This window comes from Chiloscyllium plagiosum, unplaced genomic scaffold, assembly GCF_037043375.1.
Source record: "Chiloscyllium plagiosum isolate Xiang-an unplaced genomic scaffold, Cpla_swu_hap1 HiC_scaffold_12, whole genome shotgun sequence".
NCBI lineage: Eukaryota > Metazoa > Chordata > Chondrichthyes > Orectolobiformes > Hemiscylliidae > Chiloscyllium > Chiloscyllium plagiosum.
In genome coordinates, this window is record NW_028270150.1 from 45,968,544 (window position 1) to 45,987,246 (window position 18,703).

At 42.8% G+C, this 18,703-nt stretch overlaps 1 protein-coding gene across 1 annotated transcript in view; it reads right to left on the reverse strand.

The window, feature by feature from the left end:
• LOC122555210 (importin subunit alpha-5) overlaps window positions 1-18,703 on the reverse strand; it is a 68,954-nt gene that overhangs the window by 27,238 nt on the left and 23,013 nt on the right. Inside the window, exons 3-6 of the mRNA XM_043700970.2 lie at window positions 12,420-12,527; window positions 8,253-8,352; window positions 2,074-2,168; window positions 564-695 (exon numbers count right to left, since the gene is read on the reverse strand). Coding sequence (XP_043556905.1) covers window positions 564-695; window positions 2,074-2,168; window positions 8,253-8,352; window positions 12,420-12,527 — 435 coding nt within the window. The remainder of the gene's footprint in view (window positions 1-563; window positions 696-2,073; window positions 2,169-8,252; window positions 8,353-12,419; window positions 12,528-18,703) is intronic.

Below are 18,703 nucleotides of genomic sequence, written 5' to 3' on the forward strand. Positions count from 1 at the left end.
GACTGGGCTTGTATACCCTTGAGTTTAGAAGACTGAGAGGGGATCTGATTGAGACATATAAGATTATGAAAGGATTGGACACTCTGGCAGCAGGAAACATGTTTCCGCTGATGGGTGAGTGCCGAACCAGAGGACACAGCTTAAAAATACGGGGTAGACCATTTAGGACAGAGATGAGGAGAAACTTCTTCACCCAGAGAGTGGTGGCTGTATGGAATGCTCTGCCCCAGAGGGCAGTGGAGGCCCAGTCTCTGGATTCATTTAAGAAAGAGTTGGATAGAGCTCTCAAAGCTAGTGGAATCAAGGGTTATGGAGATAAGGCAGAAACAGGATACTGATTAGGAATGATCAGCCATGATCATATTGAATGGTGGTGCAGGCTCGAAGGGCTGAATGGCCTACTCCTGCACCTATTGTCTATTGCTTCACCGGAGGCTCACTGATGTTACCTAGTATGGTGATGAAAGTCTGAAGACAAACCTTCCAGCTCAACGAGCAAACTTACATCCATCACTATAAAAATGATTTGAAGACAAGATTAACAACAGTAAACTGGCAGTTACCTGTTCCTGCACATCTTCAAAATCTGATGCTAATAATTCAATAAAGACAGGCACAGCACCGGCCTTGATTACTTCACGGGTCTGTAATGAGCTTCCTGATGCAATATTTGTCAGAACCCATGCTGCTTCAAACTACATTGAAGAAAATTACAATTACCAATGGTTACACTGGTATCAATATTTGCTAGTTCAAAGCAATGAAACACTTTCAAAAAGTGAAGAATCATGTTTCAGAACTTTAAAAGACAAGTAATAAAAGTTGAAAATGGTGTATCGCCATATAAATATCTTACAGAAAAAAAAATTATCTTTCAAACTTCTATAGGACGCATAGAAAATAAAAATTAGCAAACAAATTTTCTTTCTTATTCACAAATCTTAGAACTTAGCAATGACAAAACGGAATACAACACAAGGGAAAAGTTCAATTACAGTCAGTTTTGATAAAACATGATAGCTCTGTTCTTGTGCGATCTCGCATAAGAAAATCGCGCAGTAGCCAAGCCATTTAAACTAATGGGGCCGGAATACTGTGATAGCCAACACAGGTAAGGAAAGTTCGCGTTCTATAAACACAGTATAACTTCTTCAACTGTGTTAAAGCCAATTTGTGTTGAATAAACGTTATAGCAGAACAGACTGGGAGTAAAATATGAGGGACATCAGAAAATAATTATTCTAAAGCATGATACAAGTTTAGTTAACTTTCAAATATATCAAGCTTATGATGTAAAACAGACAGTGACATTTTGTACTCAAATTTAGATTGAGGGCTCATTAGCACTTTGTGAAGTCTCGTGTAGAGTAAATGTGACTTAAAATTGGAAATAGTTATCCTATATACTTGCATAAAGGACATTCTTGCTCACTAATGCAGATTTCATTCTACCCGAAACAGAAAAATGTTTTTGGAAGGCAGCCAAGGAAAAATCACTGCACCATATTCATGAATAACGGGATATAAATTGTTTGAGCAGTTTTATGAGCTCCTCACATACATTTCAGTTCCTGGAATGCTAGTGTATGTGAATTTAATGGTTTACTACAATATGGAGAGCACCCACAGGATAATTGGGCCAGCATTAATTATATTTATTTCATTATTCTACACAAATAATAGGCAAAGCTACAAAGTAAATTTAACATTGGAACACAATTACTCGCCTTGCCAGTGACAACCATAGCACACAAGATGACTAAAAACCAAATCCAAAACGTTCTTGCAGACAATTCTTGGAGGCCTGCAGATCAACTGTAGCTTTATTTTACATATGCCAAGTCTTTTATACCTGTCCATTATAATCCACAAACTGTTGCAGAGATGAAATTCTGTTTGATAATGCAGGACAATCGTACAATTGCTTCGTGATTTCTGAAGTTAAAGAATAACTTGTTTTTCACATCACGAGCAGATTATAGAGGTTCAATTTTCAGAAATTGATGTATAACTGCATACGGAGCAACACTATTACAAAAAGCACAAATGCAGATATCAGTATGTTTAGATTACCTGTAATGTACAATTTTCTCTCCTTTTGAGAAATTCTACAAATCTTTCCACAACCCCTTGTGTGTTGATCACTTCATCAATAGGAGGATTAGGTTCTGTTGAAAAAAGACATGAAATACTGGATTAAAATGCTTTCTTTCCAATTTCAGCTCATCTCAATCAAAATTTCCAAACTAACAGGTTAGCACGGAAATTAAATACTTTTATGCTGTACACTTTCCTTCTATCTATAGAAGATAGAAGAGAACTTCACCTAAAACCAACGTGCAAGAAAACGCATCATAGAACTAAAAAAAGGTTTGTGTTCTCAAACACTACTCAAGTCTTATCAGATAATGAATATATTTGTGCCCTAAGATATAATGTAACTATTTTGTAGACAGTAAACATAGAAGTACATAATTTACGTGGACAGAATTACATTCAGCTCTTCATTTTTATGCCAATGCTGATTCTAAAACTATTTCAATGCTTTTCATTTGGTTATCACTGGCAAGGCTAGATTGCCTTCGAGAGATGGTGTGTCACCTTCTTAACTAACTGCTGTGCACAAGACATAGGCACATCAACACTGCTGGTAAGTTGATGGTTTGAGAATTTTGATTCAGTGATGAAGAAACAGATTTTTCCCCCAAGCACATAGCATTTTAGGAAATTTCTAATTTTTATTTGTTGTTCGAGTGACAACCCTTGCCTATGCTGGCTGCATTACTCATATGCCAACAGCTGAAATGATCATCGCTTCAGTTCTAATTTTTAGAAGAAAATAATTCCTAACTTCTTTCCTGCTGTCAGGAATATGTAGTTTTGATGTCCATACTATTTTAACACAATCATTTAAAAAAATAGTTATCTTCCTCGCTCCTGTCCACTTCATACCAATACGAGATCTCTCTCAAGTTGAGTTTATGATTCTTGAAGTCATTTTTAATACATAAAAGTTAACTTTGGAAACGGACACTTTGGCCTAACAAGTGCATGTTGGTGCTTCTTCCTCATATTAGCAAGTGTTAATCCAAGTTACCAAACTCCATTATTTCCTCTTTCAACCTGATCAAAGCTATTCCTACAAAAATGACATGGCTTCTGCCCAATTCACTAAAACCACTAAGTCAGCAGCATTGTCAGGAGCCAGTTAACTGGAATTTTGACCACAGCATTAATCAGTCCTCTAGATTACGTGCTCAAATTCCACCCAAAATCTAGGCATAACTGTGCATGCGTGTGAACGTAGAATGGCTGGTATGAAGACTGGTGAGTCACAGGCACAGATTACCAGGTAGAAATATGATGTTATGGCTGTATCTGAGACCTGGATGAAAGGGGGTCAGGAATGGATCTTTAATATTCCTTCACACTGGTTGTTCATTTGCTACGTGTTTCCTCATTGTCAAAGACTTTACCTTAAGGAGCTGTTTTCATTTAGCTGAACAGGCTGATTCTCCAACAAATCTTTGGGCAAATTGAGCAGGATGTCCAACAAGGTAAAGGGTTCTGGAGTGCAGCATTTGCATCAGTTTCTTTTGTTGCTGCTGTCACATTGAAATACTAGGGCTCCAGCTGTTGTAATTCCAAATACTTTGGTAGACAATTCCTGTCATCAAGACCAACACTTCAAAGAGTTGGGTATCTTTGAAGTGTTTTGTCTTCCCAAACGTTGGCCATTTGAGAGCTGAGCAAACCAGATCGGTTGGGAAAAGATTGCTTTCATCCATTCAGACAGCATGCAGTCCATTGAAGTTGATTTTGCAAGAGTTTTACCTAAATGAACGGGCTGGTTTCAAAGTTGCTTGCGTGCAACTCTACCTTTGCACTAAATTCAATAGATCTGAGAAATAGGTTGAAGAGATCTAACATTAGATGCACAACTGTCAGGAATCAAACTAAAAATCTGAGAGCTTGCCATCTCCCTCACTCGACCATTACCATCAAGCTAAGGGAGCAAGTCTGGAGTTGTATAGAAGAGCTTGACAGGAGCAGTACCAGGCATACCTGAAACAGAGGTGCCAATGTAGTGAAGCCAGAACAGGATGATGTACATGTTAGACAGAAGAAATGTGGCATAGGTAGGAGTTAAGTGATCTCACCCAACTGATCACATCAGGGTTCTACAATTCCACCACATCCTACCACAATTTTGCAAACAATTAAAATAACCAGGAAACAATAAAAAAGACTCCAAAAACAACCCATCCTACATGATAGTGGGGCACAACTCATCAATGCAAAAGACAAGGTTGAAACATTACCTTCAGGTGTCAAATGGATGAGCCATGTAGTCTTTTCCTGAAGTCTCCATCATAGATGCCCATCTTTGGACAATTTAATCTGCACCACGTGAGATCAAGAAGTGGCTAAAAGGCTGATTATCGCTGAGACAATGCACCCTGACAACATCCTATGGTACTGAAGACATGCGCAGCAAAACTAACTGTGCCCCCTAACTAAGCGGTTCTAGTACAGCCACATTACTGATATCTACTCAATATGAAAAATTGCCCAGGTACAGTGCCTCAGGACAAATGTAATCTGATTAGATATCAGCGATGGAAGGGGTTGATGAGAGAAATGACCGAATCAGCATAATCATACCCATGATGCTTATTGTGTGCGTACTGCTAACAGCCAGTCCTCTCCAGAGAATTTCAGCTTTGCCCTAACATGAAAATAAATTAATTTCAGAGGGGAGGGCAATTTCAACATCAAATTAGTATTTGACTAAATGCAGCCTCAGGGAGGTATAGCAAAATTAACAGGATGGGATGAACTACATCCCAAGTCATACCGAGCACAAAAGGAGGAAAAAGGAACAAGAGAGTTTAGTTTCTGGATGGAATTATCACAGTCCGAGACACTCATGCAGAAGTTCCACAGCCACATCTCCTAAGCTCAACCATCTTCAGTTGTTTCAAAGAACTTTCCCCTCCATGATTAACTCAGAGGAGGTCAGCTGAAGATTGCTGTGAACACTGAAAACAACTCCTCAGATACTGAAGTAGACTGCCCTACATGCAGCAATACCAGGGTAATTTTCATGCATGAGCTGAAAACAGTAAATAACATCACATCTCTCAGGCTCAGGGTAATGACCAATTCCAAAGAAAGAAAGAAAAATAAGTATATACCACCTAATGACATTCAATGGCATCAATATTGAGGTTACCATTCACCAGAAATTCAATTGAATACTTCCCCCATTTTCTCAGGGGAGCTTGCCACTCAGGATAAAGTAGCCAAGTTTGGCGCATCGACCTTTACACTGCTGAGGCCAAACGACAGCTCGCAGATACCTCCTCCTACTGCCCCCTTGACCATGACCCCACACCCCCACCACCAAACCATCATCTCCCAGACCATCCATAACCTCATCACCTCGGGGGATCTCCCATCCACCGCCTCCAACCTCAGTCCCACAACCCCGCACCGCCCGCTTCTACCTCCTGCCCAAAATCCATAAACCTGACTGCCCCGGCCGACCCATTGTCTCCGCCTGCTCCTGCCCCACCGAACTCATCTCCGCATACCTCGACACGGTCCTGTCCCCCTTAGTCCAAGAACTCCCCACCCACGTTCGGGACACCACCCATGCCCACCACCTCCTCCATGATTTTTGCTTCCCCGGTCCCCAACGCCTTATCTTCACCATGGACATCGAATCCCTGTACACTTCCATCCCCCATCACGAAGGACTCAAAGCCTTCCACTTCTTCCTTTCCCGCCGTACCAACCAGTAACCTTCCACTGACTGAACTGGTCCTCACCCTGAACAACTTCTCTTTCCAATCCTCCCACTTCCTCCAAACGAAATGAGTAGCCATGGGCACCCGCATGGGCCCAAGCTATGCCTGCCTCTTCGTAGGATATGTGGAACAGTCCATCTTCCGCAACTACACTGGCCCCACCCCCCACCTTTTCCTCCGCTACATCAATGACTGTATCGGTGCCGCCTCGTGCTCCCACGAGGAGGTTGAACAGTTCATCCACTTCACCAACACCTTCCACCCCAACCTCAAATTCACCTGGACAGTCTCAGATTCCTCCCTCCCCTTCCTCGACCTTTCTATTTCTATCTCAGGCGACCAAATCAACATGGACATCTACTACAAACCGACCGACTCCCACAGCTACCTGGACTACACCTCCTCCCACCCTGCCCCCTGTAAAAACGCCATCCCATTCTCCCAATTCCTTCGTCTCCACCGCATCTGCTCCCAGGAGGACCAGTTCCAAAAACGTACATCCCAGATGGCCTCCTTCTTCAAGGACTGCAATTTCCCTCCCGACGTGGTGGACGATGCCCTCCACCGCATCTCTTCCACTTCCCGCTCCTCAGCCCTTGAGCCCCTCCCCTCCAACCGCCACCACGACAGAACCCCACTGGTCCTCACCTACCACCCCACCAATCTCCCATGTACAGCGCATCATCCGCCGTCATTTCCGCCACCTCCAAACGGACCCCACCACCAAGGATATATTTTCCTCCCATCCCCTATAACCACTCCCTCCATGACTCCCTCCCACCAACCCAACCTCCACTCCCGGCACCTTCCCTTGCAACCCCAGGAGGTGCAAGACTTGCGCCCACACCTCCCCGCTCACCTCCCTCCAAGGCCCCAAAGGAAACTTCCATATCCGCCACAAATTCACCTGCACCTCCACACACATCATCTATTGCATCCTCTGCACCCGATGTGGCCTCCTCTATATTGGGGAGACAGGCCGCCTACTTGCGGAGCATTTCAGAGAACACCTCTGGGACACCCGGACCAACCAACCCAACCACCCTGTGGCTCAACACTTCAACTCCCCCTCCCCCTCCCACTCCCATTCCACCAAGGATATGCAGGTCTTTGGACTCCTCCATCGCCAGACCACAACAACACGACGGTTGGAGGAAGAGCGCCTCATCTTCCGCCTAGGAACCCTCCAACCACAAGGGATAAACTCAGATTTGACCAGTTTCCTCATTTCCCCTCCCCCCACCTTGTCTCAGTCAAATCCATCGAACTCAGCACCGCCTTCCTAACCTGCAATCTTCTTCCCGACCTCTCCGCCCCCACCCCAGTCTGACCTATCACCCTCTTTCCACCTATCGCATTTCCGACGCCCCTCCCCCAAGTCCCTCCTCCCTACCTTTTATCTTAGCCTGCTGGACACACTTTCCTCATTCCTGAAGGGCTTATGCCCGAAATGTCGATTCTCCTGTTCCCTGGATGCTGCCTGACCTGTTGCGCTTTTCCAGCAACACATTTTCAACAGAGTTCATGAATAGTGCCAGTGTAAATAGTCAGAAGGATTGCAGATTACAGGAGGGTATAGATGAGCTGGTCAGATGCAGTAATTCAGAAGTCTCCATTGACAACACCTTCTACCACAGAAAAACAAGTGCAGCAGATATTTAACAACATCACTATCCACAATTTCCTCTCCAAGTCTCTCACCATTTGGATTTGGAAATAGATTATTCCTTCACTGTCATTAGGTCAAGATCCTAGAGCTTTCTCCCTGGCAGCATTGTGGGTGTTTCTACACTTCAAGGATGACAATGATTCAAGCACATAGCTCACCACCACCACCACCTCAAGGGCAAATAAGGATGAACAATCAATGCTGGTCTAATCCAGTGAGGCTGATACCCCTTAAATGAAGAATAAAATTCAAATTTTCTGTTCATCCATTCCCTGCAACAGGTTTCTACCAAGTCTGAATAATTCAAATATAACAACTGAACATGGAAATGACCTCCGGGCTTTTCAACATTTAAATCATTCTGTAATCCAAGAGTGAATCAAATAAATAAAATTCCATTAAACTCCATTTACAATTAAAACAATTCATGAGTAGAATCAACTTCAAGATGCTCAGAATTATAACTGCTAATGATAGCTTCTATAAATATATTGTCCTCTTAATTACATAAAGTACTTTCCAAACATTAATTTATGTTTGGAAAATCTTTAAATATTTAAGCATCAATATGTTACATTATGGAGTACTAATATTATACTTTTAAATGCTGTTGAGTTTCCAAATCTTGAACCGGAGTAATGCAGAGTTAGCATAAGCACACCAAGTTGTTTCACCATCTAAGATCAAGCAGTGAGAGCATTGTTGTTAATAAGTACTATGAATTAAAAAAAATAGAATTACATCAAATGCAGCATAAACTATGTTTTCACCTTTGGAAAGAAGTTTCCGAAATTTCTGTGTAGCAGCCAGCTGCTGTTCTGAATTGTTAGAAAAAATCATCTGGACCATATCTGACGTGATTACTCCAGTCTGCACATGAATGAAAAAAAAAGAGAATCAGAATTGCTATAAAAATTATTCATTCAGCATCTTCACAAATATGAACTGCACAGTGTTACACCTAGGTAAAAACAATGACTGCAGATGCTGGAAACCAGATTCTGGATTAGTGGTGCAGGAAGAGCACAGCAATTCAGGCAGCATCCGAGGACAGGCAAAATCGACGTTTCGGGCAAAAGCCCTTCATCAGGAATAAAGACAGAGGGCCTGAAGCGTGGAGAGATAAGCTAGAGGAGGGTGGGGGTGGGGATAGAGTAGCATAGAGTACAATAGGTCAGTGGGGAAGGAGATGAAGGTGATAGGTCAGGGAGGAGAGGGTGGAGTGGATAGGTTGAAAAGGAGCTGGGCAGGTCGGACAAGTCCAGACAAGTCAGGGGATCGTGTTGCTGGAGGTTAGAAACTAGGATGAGATGGGGGAAGGGGAAATGAGGAAGCTGTTGAAGTCCACATTGATGCCCTGGGGTTGAAGTGGTCCGAGGCGGAAGATGAGGCGTTCTTCTTCCATGCGTCTGGTGGTGAGGGAACGGCGGTGGAGGAGGCCCAGCACCTCCATATCCTCGACAGAGTGGGAGGGGGAGTTGAAATGTTGAGCCACGGGGTGATTTGGTTGATTGGTGCGGGTGTCTCGGAGATGTTCCCTAAAGCGCTCTGCTAGGAGGCGCCCAGTCTCCCCAACGTAGAGGAGACCGCATCGGGAGCAACGGATACAATAAATGATATTAGTGGATGTGCAGGTAAAACTTTGATGGATGTGGAAGGCTCCTTTAGGGCCTTGGATGGAGGTGAGGGAGGAGGTGTGGGCACAGGTTTTACAGTTCCTGTGGTGGCGGGGGAAAGTGCCAGGATGGGAGGGTGGGTCGTAGGGGGGCGTGGACCTGACCAGGTAGTCACGGAGGGAACGGTCTTTGCGGAAGGTGGAGAGGGGTGGGGAGGGAAATATATCCCTGGTGGTGGGGTCTGTTTGGAGGTGGCGGAAATGTCGGCGGATGATTTGGTTTATGTGAAGGTTGGTAGGGTGGAAGGTGAGCACCAGGGGCGTTCTGTCCTTGTTGCGGTTGGAGGGGTTGGGTCTGAGGGCGGAGGTGCGGGATGTGGACGAGATGCGTTGGAGGGCATCTTTAACCACGTGGGAAGGGAAATTGCGGTCTCTAAAGAAGGAGGCCATCTGGTGTGTTCTATGGTGGAACTGCTCCTCCTGGGAGCAGATACGGCGGAGGCGGAGGAATTGGGAATACGGGATGGCATTTTTGCAAGAGGTAGGGTGGGAAGAGGTGTAATCCAGGTAGCTGCGGGAGTCGGTGGGTTTGTAGAAAATGTCAGTGTCAAGTCGGATGTCAGTGTCAAGTCGGTCGTCACTGATGGAGATGGAGAGGTCCAGGAAGGGGAGGGAGGTGTCAGAGATGGTCCAGGTAAATTTAAGGTCAGGGTGGAATGTGTTGGTGAAGTTGATGAATTGCTCAACCTCCTCGTGGGAGCACGAGGTGGCGCCAATGCAGTCATCAATGTAGCGGAGGAAGAGGTGGGGAGTGGTGCTGGTGTAATTACGGAAGAATGCTGCCTGAATTGCTGTGCTCTTCCAGCACCACTGATCCAGTGTTACACCTAATCTAGGCTTAAATTTTCTCATTCACAATCATCTTGATACAAGTTTGATATTTTAACTTGCTACATTTGGAAGACATAATATAGTAGATAACGTCATCAAAACCATCTTAATTTATCGAAATGGATTACTTTGGGAGGTGCAGCCAATTCTCATTTAGCAAAATGAGAAAAGTTTCTATAAAGGTCAAAAAATAAGTTAAGGACAAATTAAAGTTATTTGTGTCGTGAGAACTTCTGATCTTTTCAAAAGAATGCGATCGGATAGTTAATATTTTTCAATGAGTGAAGCCTCAGTTGTAGACTTGTCCATACTGATCCAAAATAAACGATAACTCCAAAAACCCAAGCCTCTTACTACCAAAAAGCTTAAGAGGTACTTGAACTCCAGATCTTCAGATAGCAGGATCATCATCAGAACCAGGATGAATTATAATCTTTGTAGAACATTCACCAGTTACTCAGTAACCCAATGTAGATAAGAACACAAGTACTGGCAGCTGTAAGTGGCAATTCAGGCCCTTGAGCCTGCTCTGCCATTTAACACTATCATAGCTGATCTCATCTCAGCTTCAACTCCACTTCCTTGCCCACTCTCCATTACCCTTTACTCAAGACTTTTATAAAATTAGTAATATCTCCTCTTGCACCCAAAGCCCCAATATCTGTGAATTTCACAGATTCACATCCCTTTCACAGAAGTAATTTCTCACGTTTTAAATCTGCTACTCCTCAATGCACTGGGAAATAATAGTAAAGGGAGGCGCATCTATTTTCCAGACTGTAGAATTCTCAAGACAAGCCCAAAAGAGAAAGACAACATCAGCAACACACTCAAAGTAGTGTTGGAGACAGACTTCAGAGTATTTCAAATACATGTGTGCTCTTTTAATAGAACAATAAAAAAGGATTCATATCTTTACTTGAAGGAAATGTAGGATAAAAACTGATCTAACTTTTCTACCAAAGTTAAATATTTCACCAGGCTTGAAACACTGCTTTCCCTTCTACAGATGCTGCCAGACCTGCTGAGTTTCTTGAACAATTTTTGTTTTCATGACATAAATAGCTGCGATGTCTGTAGATGCTGTCTCTGTATTCCCAGCAACAAAAAAAAATGTACACTTGTTTGTCCTTACGGATTTTGTCTTTATGAATACAGGTGAACAGGTGGTCATTTTTCCTCCTGTGGATAAATTAGATTAGGTTCTCTACAGTGCGGAAACATGCCCTTCAGCCCAACAAGTCCACACCGACCATCCGGAGAGTAACCCACCCAGTCCCATTCCCCTCTGACTAATGCACCTAACGCTGTGGAAAATTTAGCATAGCCAATTCACCTGACCTGCACATCTTTGGACTGTGGGAGGAAACCCAAGCAGACACAGGGAAGATGTGCAAACTCCACACAGACAGTCACGTCACGGTGGCACAATGGTTAGTACTGCTGCCTAACAGGGCCAGAGACCCGGGTTCAATTCCTGCCTCAGGCAACTGTCTGTGTTGAGTTTGCACATTCTCCCTGTGTCTGCATCGGTTTCCTCCCACAGTCCAAAAATGTGCAGGTTAGGTGAATTTGCCATGCTAAGTTGCCCGCAGTGTTAGGTGAAGGGGTAAATGTAGGGGAATTGGTCTGGGTGGGTTGCGCTTCGGTGGGTCAGTGTGGACTTGAAGGGCCTGTTTCCACACTAAGTAATCTAATCTCATGAGGCAAATTAATTAGCATTATTTACATGTATCCCAAAATTAATGAAAACCTGAAATGGAAGTTGTTATAGACCTCAACATTCATGAATGCAGCAATATGACCAAAAACAAACTCAGACTTCCCATATTGTAATACACAGAACAGATCATTTGGCCTATCATGATGGCTAAAGCATACAACTTCGTAAAGGTTAACTCTTTACATTCATTTGTGGTGTGCTCACAAGAGGAGGCTGGTGTCAAATCAACATGCATACATACTGATAACTACAAAGATCACTAGATAAAATTTATGTTAATCACTGAAATGTAAGAAAATAGTTTCAAATATTTCAAACATGATAGAATTCCACACGATAGTGCTTTTAAAATTGCACACAATTTTGAAAGGAACTGTGAAAGTGTCAAATTGTGTTTGGGAAAGTGTTCAGAGTCTTTTTCAATGACCTTGCATTTATAATCTGTAGATCAGCAATCTTAACCAAATCAGTGCTTTCAAAAGCAGTTGTCAGACAGTTTGAGTGATTTAAATTATTTACTAAGCTACTTTCATATACTCCTCAGCATATTACAATACGTAGCTTGCAGCAGTAAACAAAGTTGCTGGAGGAAGATGAAACTACATATTAATTTACTCAAATCACAATTTACTAAAGGGATAGTGCATAAATTTGCAAGCTCAGTTGTCTTTTGGTCAGATGGAGCATGTTAGATGATGCATTGCTTACCAAAGCCATATCCATGTTTACTTGCGACTCATGGAATCCACTATCACTCATTACCTCATCTTCTTCCTCTTCCTGCTCTGTATGTGTGACATTTCTACGTTTGAATAGCTAAAGGAACAAGAAACAAACATTAAACAACTGGATCGCAGAAAGGACAGAATTAATTTATGGTCATAGTAGTTGAGATATCATCCAACATTTTAGCACTTTGAACAAAATGAATTGTAATCAGATACATAAAATGTACAGAATAGCAAATACACAACTACAGATCAAGTTAGGATGCTTATAATTTTAGGAAACAGTATCTGAATTATTTGTAATAGAATGAAAAAAAAGGTAAGTATTTATTCTTTCAAGTTTGCTCCATTATTCAATACAGATATGGCAAAACTACCTCATTTTCCTGCACCATTCTTCATATCCTCTAGTATCTAAAGATAGATGGCTCTCTGACTTGGATACACCCAAAGATTCTAAAGATTATGGAGGCTGAGTCAAGAAATTCCTTTTTATCACATTGGCTGACATTCTTTGAGACTGTGACACCTAGTTTTACACCTTGGTAAAAGTCCTTCCAGCATTTACCCTTACAATCCCCTTAAGAATGAAGAACAAGTGATCTCCTTGAACCATGAAACAAATTTGGAGGGAATACTTAACTTGCAGAATTTCTCCAAGAATTTCTTGACTCAGTCTCAATAATCTTTAGAATCTTTGGGTGTATCCAAGTTAGAGAGTTATCTTTAGATACTAGAGGGTATGAAGAATGGAGCAGGAAAATAAGATAGACTTGCCATAACTGTATTGAATTATGGAGCAAGCTTGGAAGGATAAATGCCTACCTTTTTTTCATTCTATTACAAATAATTCAGATATAGAATTTCACCTTATAGGAGAAATTTTGTCTCAAAGCAGCACAACTTTGCTCAAAAAATAAATGTAAGCAATACACAATATTTTAATACAACATAGAACAATACAGCACAGAACAGGCCCTTCGGCCCACGATGTTGTGCCGAACATTTGTCCTAGCTTAAGCACCCATCCATGTACCTACCAATTGCCGCTTAAAGGTCGCCAATGATTCTGACTCTGCCACTCCCACAGGCAGCGCATTCCATGCCCCCACCACTCTCTGGGTAAAGAACCTACCCCTGACATCCCCCCTATACCTTCCACCCTTCACCTTAAATTTATGTCCCCTTGTAACACACTGTTGTACCCGGGGAAAAAGTTTCTGACTGTCTACTCTATCTATTCCTCTGATCATCTTATAAACCTCTATCAAGTCACCCCTCATCCTTCGCCGTTCCAATGAGAAAAGGCCTAGCACTCTCAACCTATCCTCGTATGACCTATTCTCCATTCCAGGCAACATCCTGGTAAATCTTCTCTGCACCCTCTCCAAAGCTTCCACATCTTTCCGAAAGTGAGGCGACCAGAACTGCACACAGTACTCCAAATGTGGTCTAACCAAGGTCCTGTACAGCTGCAACATCACTTCACGACTCTTGAATTCAATCCTTCTGCTAATGAATGCTAATACACCATAGGCCTTCTTACAAGCTCTATCCACCTGAGTGGCAACTTTCAAAGATCTATGAACATAGACCCCAAGAACCCTCTGCTCCTCCACCTTACTAAGAACCCTACCGTTAACCCTGTATTCCACATTCTTATTTGTCCTTCCAAAATAGACAACCTCACACTTGACAGGGTTGAACTCTGTCTGCCACTCCTCAGCCCAGCTCTGCATCATATCTAAGTCCCTCTGCAGCCGACAACAGCCCTCCTCACTATCCACAACTCCACCAATCTTCGTATCATCTGCAAATTTAGTGACCCACCCTTCGGCTCCCTCTTCCAAGTCATTAATAAGAGTTACAAACAGCAGAGGACCCAGAACTGATCCCTGAACTCCACTTGTAACTGGGCTCCAGGCTGAATATTTACCATTTACCACCACTCTCTGACTTCGACCGGTTAGCCAGTTTTCCAACAAACTGGCCAAATTTCCCTCTATCCCATGTCTCCTGACTTTCCGCCTTAGCCTACCATGGGGAACCTTATCAAATGCCTTACTAAAATCCATGTACACTACATCCACTGCTCTACCCTCATCCACATGCTTGGTCACCTCCTCGGACACCTCCTCAAAGAATTCAGACTTGTAAGGCAAGACCTACCCTTCACAAATCCGTGCTGGCTGTCCCTAATCAAGCAGTGTCTTTCCAGTTACTCATAAATCCTATCCCTCAGTACCCTTTCCATTACTTTGCCTACCACCGAAGTAAGACTAACTGGCCTGTAATTCCCGGGATTATCCCTATGCCCTTTTTTGAACAAGGGCACAACATTTGCCACTCTCCAGTCCTCTGGTACCACCCCCATTGACAGTGAAGACGAAAAGTTCATTGCCAACGGTTCTGCAATTTCCTCTCTTGCTTCCCACATAATCCTAGGATATATCCCGTCAGGCCCGGGGGACATGTCTATCCTCAAGTTGTTCAAAATGTCCAACACATCTTCCTTCCTAACAAGTATCTCTTCTAGCTTACCAGTCCGTTTCACACTCTCCTTTCAACAATACGGTCCCTCTCGTTTGTAAATACTGAAGTAAAAGTACTCATTCAAGACCTTTCCTATCTCTTCCAGCTCAATACACAGCATTGTATTGAGCATCAGCAAAAATTGTCAGCTTTGCTATTGCTATGTTTTGGAGGCAGCTGTTCACCAATAGGTCTGCAGAGTCTTTAATGAGCATTGAAATTGTGACAGTCTCCTGCCCTTTTCCCCAGAATCCTGAATACAGTATTTCTATTTAAAATAAGAATCTAACATGCCTTGAAAATTGAACCTGCCTCCACTACACTTAAAAGCAATGCATTCTAGATTGTGATCATTCACCGAGTGGAAAAGATTTTTCTCACATCACACTTTCTTCTTTTGCAAATTCTATTATTTGTACCCTCTGGTTTTTGATTCTTTTGAGGGGGAACAGTTTCTCCCCATTTAGTCTGTCCAAATACTCGTGATATTGAAAACTTCGCTCAAGTCTCCCTTTGGCCTTATCTCCAGAACTGGAGGTTCCTTATCCCTGGAAAAATTCTCTTCTACACTTCCTGCAATATGATCATATCCTTCCCGTAGCATAGTGCCCAAAATGAGATAATATTTCAGCACAACTTCCTTGTTCCCATACATACATAATTCCTGAAGAAGGGCTAATGCCCAAAACGTCGATTCTCCTGTTCCCTAGATGCTGCCTGACCTGCTGCGCTTCTCCAGCAACACATTTCCATCCCATACATTATATCCCTATTAATAAAGCCTTCGAAACAGCATGCTTTATTAACTCCTTGCTCTACTTGTCCAGTCACCTTTATGTCTTATGCACATATACGACCTGATCTTTACTCCTGTACTGTTCAGCGTAGCGCCCTTTATTTTATGGCTGTCTTCTACCAAAATATCATGTAACATGTCTGTGGATTGAATTTCAACCACTTAATTGTGTACTCCACCAATTTGTCAATACCTTCCTGAAATTTTACACAGTCCTCTTTATATGTAACATCGTTTACAAGATTTGAATCATTCACAAATTTGGAAATTGCCCCTGCACACAAGTTCTTGATTATTAACGTGCACCAGAAAAAAGGGTCCCAAACCCACCATTAGGGATCTACACTCCAAACTTTTTGCAGCTCAAACACGTCCAACAACTGCCTCCATTTATAAATCCCCTTTGTAATCTCCAAACAGTTGTTTCTTGATATTACATGGAGTACACCGACTGACTGAAGATTGGTCTATGTGATGATGGGGTGATGAAAATCTACTTGACAGTCTATGTCCTTTAAAACTCAATCAACCTGGTCAGTCATGGTGTTGCCAAGCTAATCTTGGTGTTGGATGCTGATGTCCTGCCCCTAGAGACCATTTCAGTGCTTTCTTCAATGGTGTTCAACATGAGGATAGATTGGGATTGATACTTGGCATCCAGTCAAATACGGACATGGAAACCTCTTATTGATTACCATGAGACATTGTGGTACAGACTCAATGTTGAAGACTCCCAGAGCAACTTCTTCCAACTCTATCACCTCTACTGGGTTTGAGGTTGCTGAAAGGACAGGACGGTGATTGCATTAGCTGGGACATAGCCACAGAATCTTATTGCATGTTACAGACAGACAATGACTATGTTAGGCTGTTGCTTGACTAGTTTGCGAGATACCAAGCCCAATTTTGGCATTTGCCCCCAGATGTAGGTAAGTTGGATTTGTAGGCCAACAAATTTGACTTGCCTTGGCTGTCTCTGGCCCCTATGACGATGCCAAATAGTCCTTATTCTATTTCTTTCTTCAGACATTTGAGGGGTCAAATGTGGTGATTGGTGGCTTGTTATGCAATTTCAGAGGGAAGGTGAAGTCAATGAGACTTACAGCAAGTGGAGTCACAAGTAGGCCAGATCAGGTATTAGAGGAGAAAGTGAGGTCTGCAGATGCTGGAGATCAGAGCTGAAAATGTGTTGCTGGAACAGCGCAGGTCAGGCAGCATCCAGGGAACAGGAGAATCGACGTTCCGGGCATAAGCCCTTCTTCAGGAATCAGGTAATAGTTTCACATTACCTTCCCAAATTGACATTAGTGAACCATCTTTGTCTCTCATTGCAAGATGTTTCTTTCCAGATTTTGTCTCCCCCCCCCCCCCCCCAACCACCAAATGCTATGGTTGAATTTGAACTTTGGTCACCAGATCAAGGTAGTGGATACTGAAAAGGCTACAGACCTTGACAACATTCCACATTGGTCTGAAGATATGTTCAACAACAAGCCACATCCTCAGTCAAGCTGCCAGTGTATGTACAAGACTGACATCTACCCAACAATGTGAAAGGTTGCCCAAATATGTTCTGAACACAAATAGCAGGGCAAATCCAACTCTGCCAATTACCACCACATTCATACAGTCATATAGCATGGAAAGAGATCCTTTGGTCCAACCAGTCCACGCCAAACTAGACTAGACCCACCTGCCTGTGCTTGGTCCTTATCCCTTCTAAACCTTTTTCTATTCATTAACTTATCCAAATGACTTTTCAGCATTGTTAATGTACCTGCCTCTACCACTTCCTCTGGCAGTTTATTCCATACACTAACCACATAGTTTAAAAAAAACTTGCCCTCATCTCTTTAAAATCTTTCTCCTCTCACCTTAAAAATATGCCTCCTAGCTTTGAACTTCCCCACACTAGGGAAAAGACCCTTGTCATTCACTTTATCTGTGCTCCTTATGATTTCATGAATTTCTGCAAAGTAACCTCTCACCACCTCTAATGAAAGAAATCTTAGCCTTTCCAGTCTGATTTACGCATTTCAAACCCTCCACTTCCACCAACAACCTGGTAAATCTTTTCTGAACCCTCTCCAGATAAATAATATCCTTCCTATAACTGGGCGACCAGAACTACACAGGGCACTCAAGAAGAGGCCTCACAACGTCCCAACTTCTATACTCAAAAAAGGCCTGAGTAATGAAGGTAGGCAGACTAAACGCCTTAACCAGCCTATGTACCTGTGATGCAGTTTTCAAAGAATTATATATCTGAACCCCTAGGTCTCTTTCTTCTACAAGATTACCCAAGGCTGAAAATGTGTTGCTGGAAAAGCGCAGCAGGTCAGGCAGCATCCGGGGAACAGGAGAATCGATGTTTCGGGCATAAGCCCTTCTTCAGGAATGAGGAAAGTTTGTCCAGCAGGCTAAGATAAAAGGTAGGGAGGAGGGACTTGGGGGAGGGGCGTCGGAAATGCGAGAGGTGGAAAGAGGTCAAGGTGAAGGTTACCCAAGGCCCTACCATTAATTGTATAAATCCAGTCCTTGTTTGTATTACAAAAATGCAATACCTTGCATTTATTCAAATTAAATGCCATCTGCCACTCCTCAGCCCATTGCCCCAATTGATCAAGATCTCTGTCATCTTAAATAACCTTCTTCACTGCCCAATATACAACCAATTTTTGTGTCATCTGCAAACTTACTGTCTCCTATATTCTCATCCAAATCATTTACATAAACAACAAAAGTGCACTAGTACCAATCCCTTTGGAACACTGCTGGTTACAGACCTCCAGCCCTCGATCACCACCCGCTGTTCACCTGCCATAAAGCCAATTTGTAACCAATTGGCAAGGTCAATTAGTCCACCCTGTAGTCAACCTTTGAGAAGGTTCCAAAGTCCAAATCTACTGCTCTGTTCTTAATCTTTTTGCCACAGT